At 45.5% G+C, this 17,137-nt stretch overlaps 1 protein-coding gene across 5 annotated transcripts in view; it reads left to right on the forward strand.

Moving 5' to 3' along the window:
- Positions 1-426: 426 nt before the first annotated feature.
- The window catches only part of pkn1b (protein kinase N1b), a 29,762-nt gene continuing 13,051 nt past the window's right edge, over positions 427-17,137 (forward strand). The window contains exons 1-2 of one of the 5 annotated variants that reach the window (XM_084038169.1): positions 427-661; positions 787-954. In XM_084038169.1, coding sequence (XP_083894295.1) covers positions 931-954 — 24 coding nt within the window. In that variant the 5' untranslated portion in view covers positions 427-661; positions 787-930. Of the gene's footprint in view, positions 662-786; positions 955-13,224; positions 13,297-14,062; positions 14,268-15,210; positions 15,525-17,137 lie in introns of those variants that run through there. The other 4 variants (XM_084038168.1, XM_084038167.1, XM_084038170.1 and 1 more) reach the window with 4 other exon arrangements.

Raw genomic sequence — 17,137 nt, forward strand, 5'->3', positions numbered from 1 at the left:
GGTTGGTATGTTAATTAGCTTTGTTTAAACACAGCAATAGTCTGTTTTTGTTGGTAAAGTTGCGTTTTATGTATGTTGTGTGATCAATGGGACTTCGAGGCACCACATGAAATGCTCTATGACCATGTTGGCCGTGAGTAATTTGTTGTAATATTCATTTGAGCACATGAGCATGACTCTGCTAGCTTGGTTGTTTTCCGTGACTGGCATAGTTTTCACAAGGACCTGCGTTTCTTTCCAGTTTATACCACAGTAATAATAACACGTAACGTGTAGTTCACTTCCGCTTTAAAACTTGCGTCGGTATAACGAATTGACAGAGCCGGTTATATTGTGAAGGTCGTAACCGGAAGTTGCGCCCTAATATTCTCGAACTGACTTAACACCTGTTCCCTCCCTCCCCTCCTCCTCCAGCGTCGCTCGCCGGCTCTCAGCTTTCCCTCAGAGCCGAAGAGGAGAGCACCGGCGCGGGGACGATGGCCCTTGTCTCCACCGGGAAGCAGAGCGGAGTGTGGCGGTGAAGCCCGGCGGGACTCGGCTGCGTTTCCCCCCCCGAGCATGAGAAGACAGTCCGCGGCAGCGCTCGCTCCCGCTACTGCTCCTCCAGGACGGACTGCGCTGCGTGACCGGAGTCCGAGAGTTGACATCCCGCTGCCAGGAGGTGACGATCCCCTCCTCTTCCTCCTCCTCTCTCCTCCGCTCACCTGCTCCTCCGTCGTGCCTCCAAACGCTTTTCGTGCACATTCATCGGGGCCGCTGAGTGATGTTGAATCTTTCATTTTGCAGGACCTCTAACGCCGGACTGCTCGTTAAATCACCGGAGGAGTTCATCTATGATCTCCACGATGATCCGACGGCTGTAAAGTGAGGCGAACCTCAGTCGAAGTCTCCTGGCGTCGCCATCTAATTGGCTGTCTGCCGCGGCACACGATGGCCAATAACAACGAGCTACAAGTGAGTTCTCCAACTTTTGCCTTTTCCTTACTTACTGTATTCCAGCTGCGGTGTGTTAATGTGCACATTAGAGCCCGCAGACTCGCGCATGTAAAGATCCAAGTGTGCAGAAACATCTGGAGATGATTCTTGTTGATATCTGTGGTGCTGGGAGGAGATATAAGGTTCCCTAAACAACTATGTGGTTAAGTGTTGCACTTCCATAATGTTTTAAAAACACAGCTTTAAAAAAAGACTGACTTTTACTCCTGATAATGGGTCAAAGTTTTATGAAAAATTCTGGATCCTACAGCTCCCTTAATGCAGTACTTTCAGTACATCTTCCATGCCTGGTAAATGCCCACGTCATTCAAAGTGCCTCTTTCTCATAATTTGTATTGAGGGCAGATATGGGAAGGATATACTCATGTTTAACTTACTGAGGAGTTACAGCCCTAATGGACTCCCCTCTCCATTCTTTGGATTTCTGGCGAAATATTGCAGAGTGTTTCTTAAGTAATCTGAGAAGGTTAGAAGGGAACGCTCTTGTAACAACATATAAAACGTGAAAAGGAGCCACAATTGCTTTTTGTAAGAGTTCAAAAGTCAAAACGCTTAGGAACCATAATCTTTTCACAATAAGCTCACACTCACAAGTGTTTGAAGCAGTTGGAGAAAACTGTATAAAATCCAACAGTAAAAGAATTATGAACTGAAAAGTGTAAAGCAGAATATTATTAAATTCAAAGAGGATGAGTGATGCCCTTCTATATGTGATATAGAGATATAAGATACACAAAGAGCCAATGGATAAAACCTGATAGTGATTGCTAGTTTGATCTTTATAATGTGTTTTATTTGGGTTTCACTATTTCACAGATAAAATCACCACCACCTCCACTGCTTCCTCTACAGATTAGATTTCCCAAAATTAGATCCAATGATTTCACATTTGTGACACAGTGGTTGCTAGAGTTGGGCCGATATGGGCTAAACCGGTTTAATTAATGCACAAACCGGTTGAACCGGCATTTGTCCGTATGACACGTTCTGGAAAAATAAAAACATCAGCGACCTGTGCCGACGGCGTCACGGCACTAAATCCAACGTGTCTTTCATTAGTAAGAATCAGCAATATTGACACGTGATTAACATAATATTGTGATTATTTATAAACGGATCGGCAAGTGTCAGAGTCGGCTGGTGCTTAAAGTGCAGCCGCCCCGCGGCCGAGCGAGACGAGGCCGGCATGACAGCATATTTTTGACTCCTTTCCGTTATTACGACGCAATCTGTGTAAAAAAACGAATGTATCACTCGGGAGGGGCTGCTATAGCAAGTGCGATGCCTAGTGGGAAAGGTCGGTATAACCGGTTCGGTCTGGTCTTTAGCATCAAAGAATCAAACCGGTTTGAAAATGTATAACTAGCCCAAGCCTAGTGGTTACCCTCGGGTGGAGTCCGGGTGAGTCATGGAAGGCTTCGTGGTGTCAGAGCCTCGAGTCTAATGTAGAGGGCTTGGGTTACTGTGACTCTGGTGTCAGCCTGGTTCAGGACACTGTGGGGGGAAATGTTAAAAATTAAAGGCTCGGTCCAGGAGCCAGCAGATCACTCTTTAGATGGTGACCCTTTTCGCAAAGGTCAACCCACCGCCGACACTCTGCAGTTCAATAAGTCACATTTAAATACGTAAATCGGTGCAAGTCGAAAACAGCTGAACATAATGTGTTGCAGGAAAGATTTTTGATTAAGATATGATAGCGTGGAATTACAACCACAGCCCAACCGTATCCTATGTATCCATCATTGGTTTAAGTCCTTCCAGCGGCCTGAGAGCAACAAGGGCAAAGATGATCCAAAAGAGTGACAAAAAGTATTTCCCATTTCCTCAGAAATCAACGTAGTCACTCGTTTGTCTATTTGATTTTGCTGAATCATTTGTTATAAGCGAAACTGATCTGCTTCCTTGACATTTAGTCGTTTCCGTAATGGGGAAGGTGCCTCCAGTGTATCTTGGAAAGCTGCGCAGCCTGTATATGACTAACTGCTAATATGGACCATAGCTATAGCCACTTTTACATCTTTCCCACAGCAGATTGATCCTTGAAAAGCTTCCTGTAAATAAGGGCAGCAGACTAAAGCAGCAGTCCAGGAATTTAGCGTTGCTGGACTCTCCTTTCCCTTTAAATGCCTGCGTCTTTTAAACAAACCCCAAACTCAGTTGTAACGCAGGTTTTCCATTATTGATTTGTAGTCTCCGAACCCCTAACCCAACATGATCAGCTTCTTCAGGGTCATTGTCTCAGGCTGGAATCACAGAGGACATAATGCTTGAACTTTGTGTTCAATTGGTGGATTCCACCCTTTAAAGCCCAATTATTGCTTATTTATTCCGAATACTGTGAAATCACATTATACTGCAACGTGATTACATTGAATAGTAAATCAATGCGAGTGACTGCAGCTAGATCTCATGATTTCTGATAATCTTAATGTCTCATTAAAAAGAAGATCTCTTCTGTGATGCGATACAAATATCTGTTTTCTTAATGAAATATGAAGTGATTCCATTATGTTTTAGTGCCATTTTAAGAGTCAAAGCATATTCTGATGATTATCCGGATAATATTGTGAATCCCATTTATTTTTGATCGGAACGATCGTAAGATGCAATTTTCAAATCCTCCCGTCCTCATGGCTGAACCTGTAGCACCATCGGTGATTGCCTGAGCTGCGATTTCTGTCCGGTGTGATGAATTCCGGTCGTCGTCGTCGCTCTAATCCCGCAGACGGGCAGCGAGCGGCGGCTGATTGAGATCAAGGGGCCACGGCGGTAATGATAATGGGCGCGATCGAGTGGACCGAGGCGCGGCGGTGAGGTGATTGAGCTCGCTTGATCGCTTCCTCTTCTCCCCTCTTTATTTCCCATGAATACCTCATCATCAAGGCTGCACTGCTGCTGACACTCACCCTGGAGGTCACGGCTGCTGGGATGGAAGAGGAAACCTCAACCGACTGACGTGACCATTGCTTTGCTGCCTTGCTCCCTAAAACATTAGACATAGATGCACAGAACGAGGCCTCACAAGCTAAAGAGCTTTGCCGCGCTGGCGTCGATCGTTGTCCTCTCTCTGCTTTAGATGGCTTCAAGGAATCGGGTCTCTCCTGCTGAGGATGCCTCTGATAACATGACATACACTCAGAGGTAGCAGCGTGCACTCATGAATTCTTTATTCCTGTTGGTTTCCTGTAGTTATCATCCGCCAGAGTCAGAGGAGCTGCTGCTCCTTCGCTCAACGGTGGTCAACTCCTTCTATGCCCGACAAAATGACTTTTTTATTGATCACCGTGGAGAGTGGAGGCAACTCGGTCCATTTCTGTAATGGCATCCGAGGACTTTCGAGCACACTCGCATGAAGAAGCACCGGCGGTGGCCACTCCTCACGGCGGTCTCACATGTGTTATAATATGCCGTGATATATCTTGCATCACCCTCACCATGATGTGTGTCTCCAGCTGCCACTGCTACGGGTAATAGGATTAGGAGAGTGGACTTCGCTGTGCGTCTGACCTCCTAGTCGGGTAGCATTAGTGCCCCTGGTCACCCACACACGCATACATCCCCCCCAACATCCAGTCCCTCCTGCCTGAGTCTAGGATTACACTCTGTCTGCAGAGTTCTGTCTCTCTCCGAGACACACCAGAAGACTAGCTTCTAACTGCAGCAGTGAAGCTTGGATGCAGTGATGGGAGATCTTAATAGCATTCGTCAATGAACCCAACGGATGCATCTGGCCTGAAGCCTTAGGGTGCAGTCAAGCAGTCCAAGGTAGAGGCAGGAATGCTGACCGAAATCTGAAATCACTCATTCCCGATAGTGAGCTCATCGGCAAAATGAAACGACACTTTCGGACATGACTCAGGTCTTTCCCCCGCTCCGTTAATTACGTCACTGCTGTCGTACAACTAAAACGTGCCGGATTAACAGCAGCCGGAGGACCATCCATAAGAAATACCCACATGTTTTTTGTTGTAGATGCAATAAATACATATTGTACGTTTATTTGTTGTAATTTAAGTTCCCCTGGTAAGCAGCGATGCTAGAGCTTTTATTGTGAAAGGGTTAGAACGAAAAGAGCTGCCGTTGTCACTGTGGGAGCAATAGGATGAATAAATAAATACAAACTACTTTGTTACTGCTTGTATTGTGATGCTCTGCTCACATGCAATATTTGATTTTCACGCCAGAACTCATGCGTTTGTCCCAATCCAGTCATTTTTCCTTCAAAGCAATGCATGATGGTATATATTGTTCGGTTACCAGTTCAGTGCCTCCTCCTACTGACCCAACACCAAGCCCCTTTCAGTTCAGCTGACCAGTCTGAACACCAGCTGTTGTTGCTGTATGCCAGTCATCCACCAGGCTTTCAGAGGATTAGTGATCATTGACACCAAGCCAAGAGAAGGAAATCAAATAAATATAACATACCACAGGGGACCTGGTAAAGGTTACACTAACTGCTAGTTTACTGGTTACATGTGTTCAGCGACATTTCAGCTGGTTGTGCAAGCGATTTAGAGTTTGTGGTATTACGTGTCGCTAAGAAGCCCAAGCTGGAGAAATGGCATTACGTAGCGGGAGCAACATGTCGTAAAGTCTATCTAGAATTTATATTTCTCTCAGCAAGGCCCGAGGATGGGAAGGTCACAGAGGACGGGAGCCATTTGCGATCCGTGTGTTTGCCTGAGAAGCGAGCATTGATTGGTTGCTGGAGCAGTTTTGTAATGCCAGAGGCCACTGAGGCTCAGCGCTGCTTGTGAAATAGCTTGTGGTTTTTGGCCTGGATTTGAAACTGGAGCAAAACTACGAGGTAAAAGGGACAAGCAAGAAGAGGTGGTGTGTTGAGTCAGCAGTCAGCGTAAGAGACCGGAGTTGGCCAATCTTCTCCATAGTTGGATCTGACCTGATAGTTTGCCATTCCCCGATGTGATGGCTATTTATGAGTTATAATTACAACCAGAGTGAGGGTGTGTGCATGCACCGGTTTGTGTGCCGCCGCTGTGAAACTGGGCAGGGCAAGTTCAATTTAGCCTATTCATGTTAGTAATCATCATTTTATCCTTTAATCGGAACAAATAAAAGATGCTCACTACAATGACCATTGTTATACATCCGCTTGTCCTCTCATCTGAGTTAAACGTGTATGACCGAATCTCTCCCATGTTTCCTCGAGTTGAGAAAATAGACCCAGACGCCCAAAACTACCGCTGCAAATTGCGAGCCGGTCTGGGATCTCCACGCTGCTCTCTTGATGCCGCCTCTTCTATTTCACCGGTCAGACTTTCTCAATGAGAGAGGAAATGGGCTTCCAGACCCTTTTCAGAGTGTTAGGTTTTTAGGTTTTATGTGGGAAAACAAAAATATTAAACAGCAGAGTATTTTTTACATCCTTAAAACAAGTCTGGAGGAGAACTTTAAGCTGAAAATGCAGTATTTGATTGGGTATGGACGCTTAAAAACATTGAATGTAACATGTGTAACTGTGTATCCATATAAGGTGATCTTGGAAAGGCCCGGGTTGACGGTGGCTCCCGTCGCCTTGACCTCACCACTTCCTTAGAGGGGCCTGCGGCGACGTTGGCGACCCACCCAGCCCGTCTTGAAACACGGAGCCTGTCTCGTTAACCACGCTTTGTGGGTGTGACTTTTTTTGCTTTCACCAGTGAGTTCATGAATACATTTTTTCCCTCGAGCACAGAATTGTTTATAGATCTACACTCTTTGCTCTCAAAGTGCATCAAATTGACGCATTCAGCTTTAAATGATTTAAATTGGAAATCTTGTACCTTTTCATATATATATATATTGCAGAAAACAAATACTGATGTAGAGAGAAAGAGAGGAACCTGGACTGTGTGACCTGATTGTGGTTACACCTGAGGCACATGAGATGAGTTGTCCCGCCAGCGTGCCGGGGTCATGTGATAGCCTGCATGTTGTGCTGCAGGAGCGGTGTTGGGTTTACGGGGAGCACAGACCCGAGGCTTCATGGGAGCAGCGGCGTGCTCGCCCGTGATGCCGCCCTCAACAGTGCGCTGTCTGTTCTCGTCAGCCCAGAGGCCGTAAAAGCCAGGCAGACGGGGGCGAAAACCAACTATTATTACCTGTTTGAGAGGGAGGGACGGAGGGTAGCCCAACAACAAGCCTTCCCTTCAAAGTGTAACCCAAACTGGAGCCATTGTTGTTATTAAAGTCTCTGAGGCGGGAACAGTGGGATACTCGGGCACAAACAGCAACCAGGTGCCATTGTGAGTTTCTTTTTATTCACCGTCAACAATGAGCGGGAGATTATGTGTGCTGTAACTGGAGGAATATAAATAGCCTTTAAGAGTGGGATGCAGCGTCTACGAAGGGGGGTCCAGAGAAAGCCAAAGAGAGAGTCCTGAAGAGGTGTGTGGCTGGTGGTTTGATACTTGACTGCATAGCGTGTCATCATCTGCTGCCGTGTGATTCGTCGAGGCCGGTGTAGCATGACCGCCGTCTCGGTCCTCTTCTTTCACATGACTCTTGAGTTTGGGCTCATAACAAAATGCAGCCTGTTATATTTGCTTCTTCAAAATACTACTGCTGGTTTACAAAGCAGTGGATGGTTTAGGGCCAAAATACATGTGTGATCTTCTGCTTAGCTACGAACCATCCAGACCTCTCAGATGGTCTGGGACAGGTCTGCTCGGTGTCCCCAGAGTCAGAACCAAACATGGAGAGGCAGCCTTCAGGTTTATGCACCACATATGGATGGATGAATATATTTTTACATTTTTATTTTATTGGCTTGTTTTAATGCTTTTTCTCCGATGCTTTTAATGTTTTATGTAAAGCACTTTGAATTGCCCTGTTGTTGAAGGGTGCTATACAAATAACACTGCCTTGCCTTATTAACAGGAAAATACCTCTATATTATTCTTTACAACAAATCCCATGACAAGACCAAAACCCAGTGAACTCGTCCTCTAACAAGTGGAGAGTTCAGCCAAAGACTGAAATAGCTTCTTTCTCTGTGCCATAAATCTCAACTGTCCAAGTGGCTCTACAAGGCGTCTTGATGACCATGCACATGGGTGGTGGAGTTCAATCCCACATACCCCCTAAACATGCTCTAGGGCTTCACATGTGTATACGTGGTTAAAATAAATTCATAACCACTGCAACATTTACTTCTGTTTGACTCTGACATTAGTTGGACCAGCTGTTAGGAAACCTTTCTTCGAGATGCACCCATTGTTTGGCTGCCAAGCCAAATGTCTAACATTGACTTGCATTATGGTATCTTTGGCAGGTAAATTATATACGGTATACTTAAATACAGTTGTTTGAAGGAGATGTTTTCACAGTGACATAAAATGGATATTAGAGAGGGAATTATGACCTGTTTAACGTCCTGGCACCGGCTCTAAGCAGCTTATCGTACATAATTAAAACTAGTGCCAAGATTTAATTTTAATCAAAGCAAATGTTTGAATAAAAATACAATATTTGATTCCCTAATCATTTGAATCGTGTGTTTTAGTCAAATAACCACTACAGACAGTTAAACTCTTTGACATTTCTACTGACTTTGGGATCGTTCGGGATGGTAAAAGCTAAATCTTCAGACTTTTTCAGCCAAGAAACGGTGCATCACTACTTCTTCTTTAAAATGATGCTGCTATAAAGTGTGTTTCTGAGTTCTGTCTTCAGTAGGAAGCTAACAAAGTATTCAGACTGAATACCAGGACGGCCGAACGCATTGTTGATTTTGGTCTTTTTACCGGATTTGTCGACAACAGGAAACATTGGGAGTGATTCCAGCCTAATCCTTTAAACACCGTAATGTACGCACGTCTGTAGTACAGCTGCACAAACTACAGCCACCTTAAAGCTCATTGCCTTTACTAACAGGCTCTTGTTTTCATTAGCCATCATACTTTTATTGAAATGTCACAAATCTGTAAACATTTCTGCTGCGTGTGCTCTCCTCCTGGCCGTGTGTATGAGGGCCACGCTATCGTAATCAACAGCATCAGTGAGGACGGATAATCATCTGCATTATGGAATGGACCTCTTATCCTCCTCGGCCCTTCTGCCATTATAATTTTTAATCTGCTTTCCATGTCCATTACCGTCATGCCTGCTCAACCATTCCATTACACAGTGGGGCTCTTTCCGCTCGCCGTGTCCCCTCCTGACCGCTGGAGGTGACTTTATGCTTCACATTGAGTGTAGACTCTTCCGTAGAGCTGGGTTGATCCGTTTACCTGCCAGGTCCAGGAGACCGATAAGTGCACGGTGGGAGGAAACCTCAACAACCACAGAAACACATGCGTTTGATTTCCCGGGTTAAAATCTCCCATGGACATCCATGCATGATTTATGCAACATCTGAGTTTGGATGTGTCCCAGGGAGCGGGGGGGGGGGGGGGGTATGCTAATAGATCAAATCCGGTAGCGTTTTTTTTTTTAATCTCATTCATGTTTTGGGCCGTCGGATTCCAGTGAGATTTGAGGCCTCTAAGATGCTGAATTATGAAACGCCCATGAGGGAACACAACACTGGGATGTTAATGCATCTGTTTGTCTTTCATCGTGCTGTCCTACCTGTGTGTGTGTGTGTGTGTGTGTGTGTGTGTGTGTTTATGTGTGTGTGTCTGTTTACCTAAAGAGTGAATAACTCAGTATATATCCCCCAGCCTCCCTCTATCCCTCCCTCATGTCAACAGAGTCAGCAGTGTAGGTTATTCTGTTCATATGGACCCACATTAGTTGAATGTGTCGGTCTCTGCAGCATCCAGCAGACAGCATGGCCCCCGTCACACTGAAAGCCTCACGCTTAAGCCGGCAGCACCCAGCTATGAAAACACTCGGCATGAAACATTTAAGGACATTTTCACAGACTGCAGTCTACGGTTGCGTTTCAGCTCCGACGGCGTTCTGATCAGACACAAGTACTCAGACGGCTACGAGATAACGCGTTCCTTTTATCTATCGTGAGCTTCATCCTGCACTTTAACTTATTGTCTCCTGCTCTCCCACATAAGACTTTTCTCTGTGAAACCATGAAGTGCCTCATTTGGTCTCCTCTGAGCAACACCCTCATCCGGGTTGACTGTTGTAGGTCAACAACTTTGTTTGCTGCCCTTTTTTTAATTTAAATGCAGGTGGTTGCTCACTGGGGCTTTCAGGGAAAAGTAGGCTGTTGGATTCTTTTTACCTCGAAGCGTGACCCTTTCTTTGTATTTAAACCTGAGTGGACCAGCTTCACTGCTTCACGGGGAAGTTAAGTTCTGCAACATTGTGCTTCACCTGTGTTGTTGTTCTGTCTTTCAAACGGCTGTTACGTGCATCATGACAGAAGCAGCTTAAGTATGAGGACTGTAGAGCTTTTCTTATGGGGGGTTTATGCCGCCTTATTCCCCAGGAGCATGAACAGAGCGGCTGTTTGTTGCTGCGGAGGTCACAATGGACAAAGCCGGGAACACGAACGCACCAGCGTTGACTGGAGTCTCTTGAGAAGCTCGACTCGTCCACAAAGACGGCGTTCACGCCGACCTGTCCCTCCCCAGCTGTGGCGCACGCCGACAGCTGTCCGAAACACAGACGAGACGCTCTCTCACCCTGCAGCGCGGCCTTCCTCCCGTTTACCCAGACGAGGAGCATCCTCTCCCCTCGTGCACTCCATCATCATCTTCATCAAGCTGCAGATATACATGCAGCCACGTTGCACTGTAACACGGCAAAGGGAGATTTGGCAACATACTTTCCCCTGGAATATGAGGGATTTTAGGGATTAACAGGAAACACACACAGTCCAGAGTCCATTCTGTAAGCTGTTAACTCATTCAAAGAGGGCCAAAGTTTAAATCGTGAGACTAGATATCAGCAGGGAATTTGGCTCTGGTTAGTTCATTGATTAATTTGTTCGCCTGGTCTTGAAGGAGAACTACAAAGATTTTGTATTTCACTTAAAAGTCTCGCTAGAGACACGAAATTAGGAATATACACAATCAATTTAGCACTGAAGTTCCAATGACCAGCCCCCCAAAAGCTCCAAACCAGCCAAAGTGGTTGATTGTGTGTATTTAACTCTGCTGCCCCACACTCAGATTGGCCCACTTACCCACATCGGAGTAGACCGGCCGACTCGCCAAGTGTCCCGATGTTAACTCTGCAGACATTTCCTCCGGCGTTGCCTTACTACGCTGTTTTATTCATTACCAAGCGGGTACAGAGCATCAGTGCTGTGTGTGTGCGTGTGTGTGTGTGCGTGTGTGTGTGTGTGTGTGTGTGTGTGTGTGTGTGCGTGTGTGTGTGTGTGTGTGTGCGTGTGTGCGTGTGTGCGCGTACAGTAGGAGTGTTGATGTGCTTTTCCTCCGTCGGAGTGGATTATTTATGTCACTCCTTCGCTGCCCGTCTCGCTTTATTTTTCCCTGCTGTGCTGCAGTGACATGAAGACATGATGGTGTTTGTGTGTTTTTAGAGGGATTAATTAGATTCACTGTTCGTTCCCCCGCCTCCCTGCTCCACCTCAGCCTCCACCCCCCCTTAACCCAAATCCTACCCACTGTCTGCTGAATGAGGCTGTGTGCAGACATCAGGATGTGAGGAGAATTTAAAGCTGTTTCCGTCTTTCACGTGCAGCGGCGGCATTGAATGAACGGCTCTGTTGGGTAAATCTCACCTCGTCACTGTATGCTCTGTCTTTTCCTTTCTCCATCTCTCTTGGCTCATGAAAGGATTCAGCCCCGTGGCGTTTTGCATATTTTGTCGCATTAAAAAGTGGAATTCAAATGAATTTTATCTTGTTTTTATGGAATGAACCTTAAAATAGTCAAAATTGGTGAAAACAACTTATTTTCAAATATTTAAAAAATACATCAATAAATAAAAAAAGCACGTTTGTTGTCTCCTACATGCCTTTTGGCTTTTTTTGTTCCTTTAAAGCAAAAGCCTTTTCCTGGCCCCTCTTCCACAAAGCCCAGCTCCTTCAGGGTGATCTGTGGTCTCTTTGTTGCGTCTTTGATTAACGTCCTCGCCTGCTGTGAGTATCGGTCCATTTCTTGTGTGCAATATTCCTTTCATTTTGTAATCATGGATTTGACTTCTGAAGATAACTGATGGCACCAGATCCTGTTCAGAGCTTTCATGGAACCACATTTTCAAGTGTTTTTTCCCACTTCAGGGATGTCAGGTTAAACCGGCTTTACAATGAACTGCAATAAAACACTGTAGGATAACCGTAAGGATTCTCTACGGTATTTCAGGACAGTGAGACATGTGAAGATCTCCTCTCCTGAGACGACATGAGTCACGATGTGGGTCGCCATGCTGTTCGCAGCGTGTCCTTTTACGTACGCAAATTTTACTTAGCAACTTGAAAAGCTGGAAATGGCAAGTGACATTCCTCAATAATTTATTTTTATTATTATTATTATTATTTTTATTCAATAGAAGTCTTCTATTTGCAGGACCAAAATAATGTTCCGAAAGTTAAAAAATGTGTGCATAAAACATTTAATTTAAAAAGAAAATCAGTGTTTCTTTCATTTTTAGATAATCGTTAAACCTTGATATTATTTTTAAATATACAGAAAATCCAAATAAAAAATATTTTAATTCTATGTTGTAAGGCAACAAAATAGGACAATTATTTATATTTTACCAGGCACTGTAGTTACAATAATTCAGTGTTTTTTCCTTTCCTCTGCCTCTCTTTGTCCTTGTACCTTCCAACAATATCTGACACTTGCAGCATCTTGAAGCCGTACACTGCAGAGAAGGCCCACACACACACACACACACACACACACACACACACACACTACAGCTCACATTGTGACCTTGTGTTCCAATGTTTTAATCATCTTCCTTAATAATAAAAAATATTTTCAGCACCAGTGACTTCCTGGAAATCCCAATCCCTCTTTTCCAGTACAAAAACCTCTCTCCATGCATTATCTAGCTTAGGGTGCATTTATTAAATGACTGTTATTTTTGGCAACACTACACTATAACAATTAGTTTGTAAATCCGGTCCAGGCCCCATCATTATTACTGTTGCGTGTGAAATGCAGGTGTTGGCAAGTAATTGAATGAATGAGTAATAAAATGACAGCGTACGGGCTGTTGACTTGGAGAATTCCCTCGCCGCCTCCACGCAAACAAAATGGACTTAATCTCTATTTATAGACGCAGACGAGCCAAGTTGAGCCGGCGGGCCATTAAAACTTAATTAAAGCGATGGCAGCACAGACCTGAGGTCTGCTAACCACGATGTGTGACAGGACGGGGCACGACGGGGCTGTGGATGAGATGAATAAAATAAGAGAGGTTTGGTTTCATTTTGGTCTGAAGGATTGTGCTCTGCTGCTGCAGAACACTGCCATAGCTATGACCTTTGGTTATGTTTATGTTTTTAGCATGACTCAGACTGTATGTGGCGTTAAATGTAGGCCAATCATTTTGTAATTACTTCAGGGCGAACAATTGTTTTCATTATGGATTAATCTGGTGGCCGTTTTCTCGATGAATAAATGAATTGTTTGGCCGATAAAATGTCAGAAAACAGTGCAAAAGTGTGAGATAGATATTCATTTTATAGTGTCGTAAAATTGGGAAGTAAAATCCTCACAATTTGAGAAAATGAACAGGAGAGAGATAATTGGTATTCTTTCGTTTCATCAATTTTTAATTAGCTTTAATTTATTCCAGTGAACTAACGGCGTCAGCCCTAAATCACTTGTCCCTCCGGTCTTTGTGAAAAACAAACCGATGCTTTCCAAGGTGGGTGTTGCTGCTCTATGGACTGTCTTTATGCTACGTTCACAATACCAGCGACAAAAGCAACTCAACGGCCAAGCGTTGGCAAGTTGCCGTGGACGTGTTGCAGAGGTGCTTGCTGATGTTTGTAAACTCATGTCATGAGTCATGGCTTTCTTTGGAAATGACATTTGACATTTCTAATGTACGTGATCCGGGTCGAACCATTGAGACTGTAACTTTAAGAGGTGTATATATAACCCAATGTGATCTTAGTTCCTGATACTGTGGTCAGCACAGTTTGGGTAACTGCACCAATATAACAGACACAATGAGTTTGGTGCTGTGAGCTTTTACAGCAGATCATCTTTAGGGTTTGAAGGTTTGAAGTTTTTTTTTTTTGTGGAGTTAACGGTGGAGTTAACGATGGCAGCGCAGCCATATTTGTAAAGGTGAGCGAGCAGCATGGATGCATGGGGCCTGCTATCTCTGCAGCCGCCTGTCCACATGACAGAGGAAGCGACGACAGCCACAGCTGCTCGGTAAGGAAATAGTCATATAGATAATGGACACGGAGCGCTGATGTGTTGTATGGAAATGGTGCCGAGCAAGAGCAACAGTCTGTTTAGTGTGTATTGGCTTTACTTCACATTATTTCACTTCCTATTCCCCTATGGCAGCGTTGGAGAATAAGAAGAACTAGACGTGTGTGTGTGTGTGTGTGTGTGTGTGTGTGTGTGTGTGTGTGTGTGTGTGTGTGTGTTGTATGACCAGGGAGAGCCATCTGCCACACAGTGAGGGCTCGGAGGGGTCAGCGACCCTTGCGCTGCTGAGTGTCTGAGTCAGATAAACCCATGACCGTGTGTCTCACTGACAGGAAGAGGACAGAAGTCACCGATAGGACGGACAGAAACAGGCCGGGGGGGGGGGGTCTGTGATCAGTCGGTGCTGCCGCTGTGTGTTCTCGTATGCAAGCTTGTGAAAAAGTCAGCTTCCAGTGGACTCACACACAGCAGGCAAATGTCCGTTTCTTCCTTTTTGTGTGCAGTTTTTTGGTTGAAAAGCAAAGAATCCCGTCGTCAGTTTTAGCTAGTCCCTTTGAAGGTCTTTTTCCTAGTGGGAATGTTTTGCCCTTTGACCCTTTCTCTCAGTGCGGTTTATTTTCTTAATTTGCCTGCATGTAAATAATAGAAGTAGTGCTGCACATATCTGCAGACGTGCACTTGCACACACACAAAGACATGCATAGTTTGATGGTCCCCACATGAATTCATTCTATCACCACAGATTTGGAGACCCAGCAGCAGGAAGAGGTGGATGTGAGCTCTCTCACTTACAAAACCACCCGAGTGTGTGTGTGTGTGTGTGTGTGTGTGTGTGTGTGTGTGTGTGTGTGTGTGTGTGTGTGTGTGTGTGTGTGTGTGTGTGTGTGTGTGTGTGTACAAAGTGCATGACGCCTCGGTCTCTATCTGGCAATGAGCAGAACAGGAAGCAGCGAGGTGGGGCTCGGTCTCTGCTGTTCTCTCTTCCTCTCCTCCGCCTCGTTCACTCGCTCCGGGTTTTAGACGGGCTTTTGATTCCTGGCGGGAAGGACATCCTGGATTTTGAGGAGACAGGAAAAGCACTCGGTGTTGCCTGATTGGCGCTGCTGTCAGTGCTGAGCGTGTTACAGCGGGTGGGCCGGGAGCGGAGCCAGGAGGAGGCCAAACATGGCCAGTGAGGACGTAGCGGAGGACCTGCCAGGGGATCAAGCGTTTGACTCCCCGCTGCACACTGAGCAGAGTGACACAGAGGCTTCGGTAGGCAACCGTGGCCCCGGCAGTCCTCGGCATGGCCGCCGCTTTTTTGCTTTTCAACCATCACCATGACCCTTCTCTTTTCTGTCTTCCTCGTTCACTTCCTGTAAAAAAAAAAAAAACCCTCTCCTATCTGACAGCAAATCACTTGTGACTTTTCATGGCTGCCCGTTGCTGTGATGTCGCCCCGCTGTGAGAGCTGTCTTGTGGCTCCAGAGGTTCTTTGTTGTAAAACGCCAGGGATAAAGTTGCATTGTGTTGAACAGGAGTGCGTCACGGCACAAAGTCTCCCTTCCTGTCTTTGGTGGCGTGTTGCTGCCTCTGCTTTCTCTTCTGCCTTGAACGGCTGTGGCCCTCACGGCTGCTCTCACAGAGAACTCCTGCCTCATTGAATCACCCTTCTTCCCTACTCTGAAGGCTGGTTTGAACTTAAACAGATCATCTTGACCACGTCTACGTGCCTAAACCAGTTGCTGCACGTGATTGGCTGACTAGATATTTGCAGTGACGAGCAGTTGGAACAGGTGTAACCTAACAAGGTGGGCAGTCGACCACCAGACGCAACCACTTCCAAAATCAGCAGACCGAGTTTGTGGAATGTGCGTTGCCTCAGAGTTGTGCAATGACATAACATTGCAGCTAAGCGGCAGTTCAAATCCTGCAAGCTCTTGGTCTGTGCCATGTGGTGTGGTTGGCTGCTCGGGCCAGGCCTGACTGTGGCACTGTATTGTGTTGCAGATGGATTAGAGCTTTAATGAGAGCAGAGCTGTAGCCTCGGCCTGCATGTAGCTGGACGCACACAGAGACCTAAGAAGTTGTAATCAGATCTGCTAAGCTGGATGGCTGGCTGCATGGAGCAGTGAAAGGTCCTGAACACCCCATCATTATACTCTGGCAGAGGAGAGGGGGCGGTCCTCGGTGTGTGTGTGTGTGTGTGTGTGTGTGTGTGATGTGATGGGATCCAATGTCAAAACATTAAATGAGTGTATGACATCTCCAGGGTTTCAAGCCTCTTTAAATGAGTTGATGAAGCATATTTGTGGTTCTCTGTAGAAACAAATATACAGGAGTCGGTGGACACAAGAATGTTAAAATGCATTTATTCTGCAACATACAGAATGTTGCTTTTGTGCAGCTCATAATGTTGCAATATTAACTGTATTGTTGTTGAGTGAGGTGTTCCAATTTTTTTTTTGAGACTGGGAATAATCATCTTAATTCCATAATCCGTGGTTTATTTGCGTATTTTAAGTAAGTGTTGGCAGACAGGTCGGCAGGTTTCTTATGTTTTAAGGATTCACTCACCGTTGATCCTGCATTGCTGCACTTTGTCTGTTCACTGCACCACGTCTCTCCTAACCTCCACGCAGCAGCTCTCAGATGTAAAGCTTTTCAATCTGTTTCGCTTTCAGATTTAAAATCCCCTTCATATGCAGCGGGCTAAATATAGTCTAACTTTCTGTTTGTACTTTTTTGGCTGATTCAATCTCCAATTTTCTTTCTCCAGCCAGTCAGCGGTCATGGATGATCAGCTATTTGTCCTAGCACCTCCTCCGTGTGTTATTCAGCCACTACCTCCTTCTTCTGTTGCACCTTCACCATAATACCCTCCTCAT

The sequence above is a fragment of the Eutrigla gurnardus genome (genome assembly GCF_963514095.1).
Source record: "Eutrigla gurnardus genome assembly, chromosome: 20".
Taxonomy (NCBI): domain Eukaryota; kingdom Metazoa; phylum Chordata; class Actinopteri; order Perciformes; family Triglidae; genus Eutrigla; species Eutrigla gurnardus.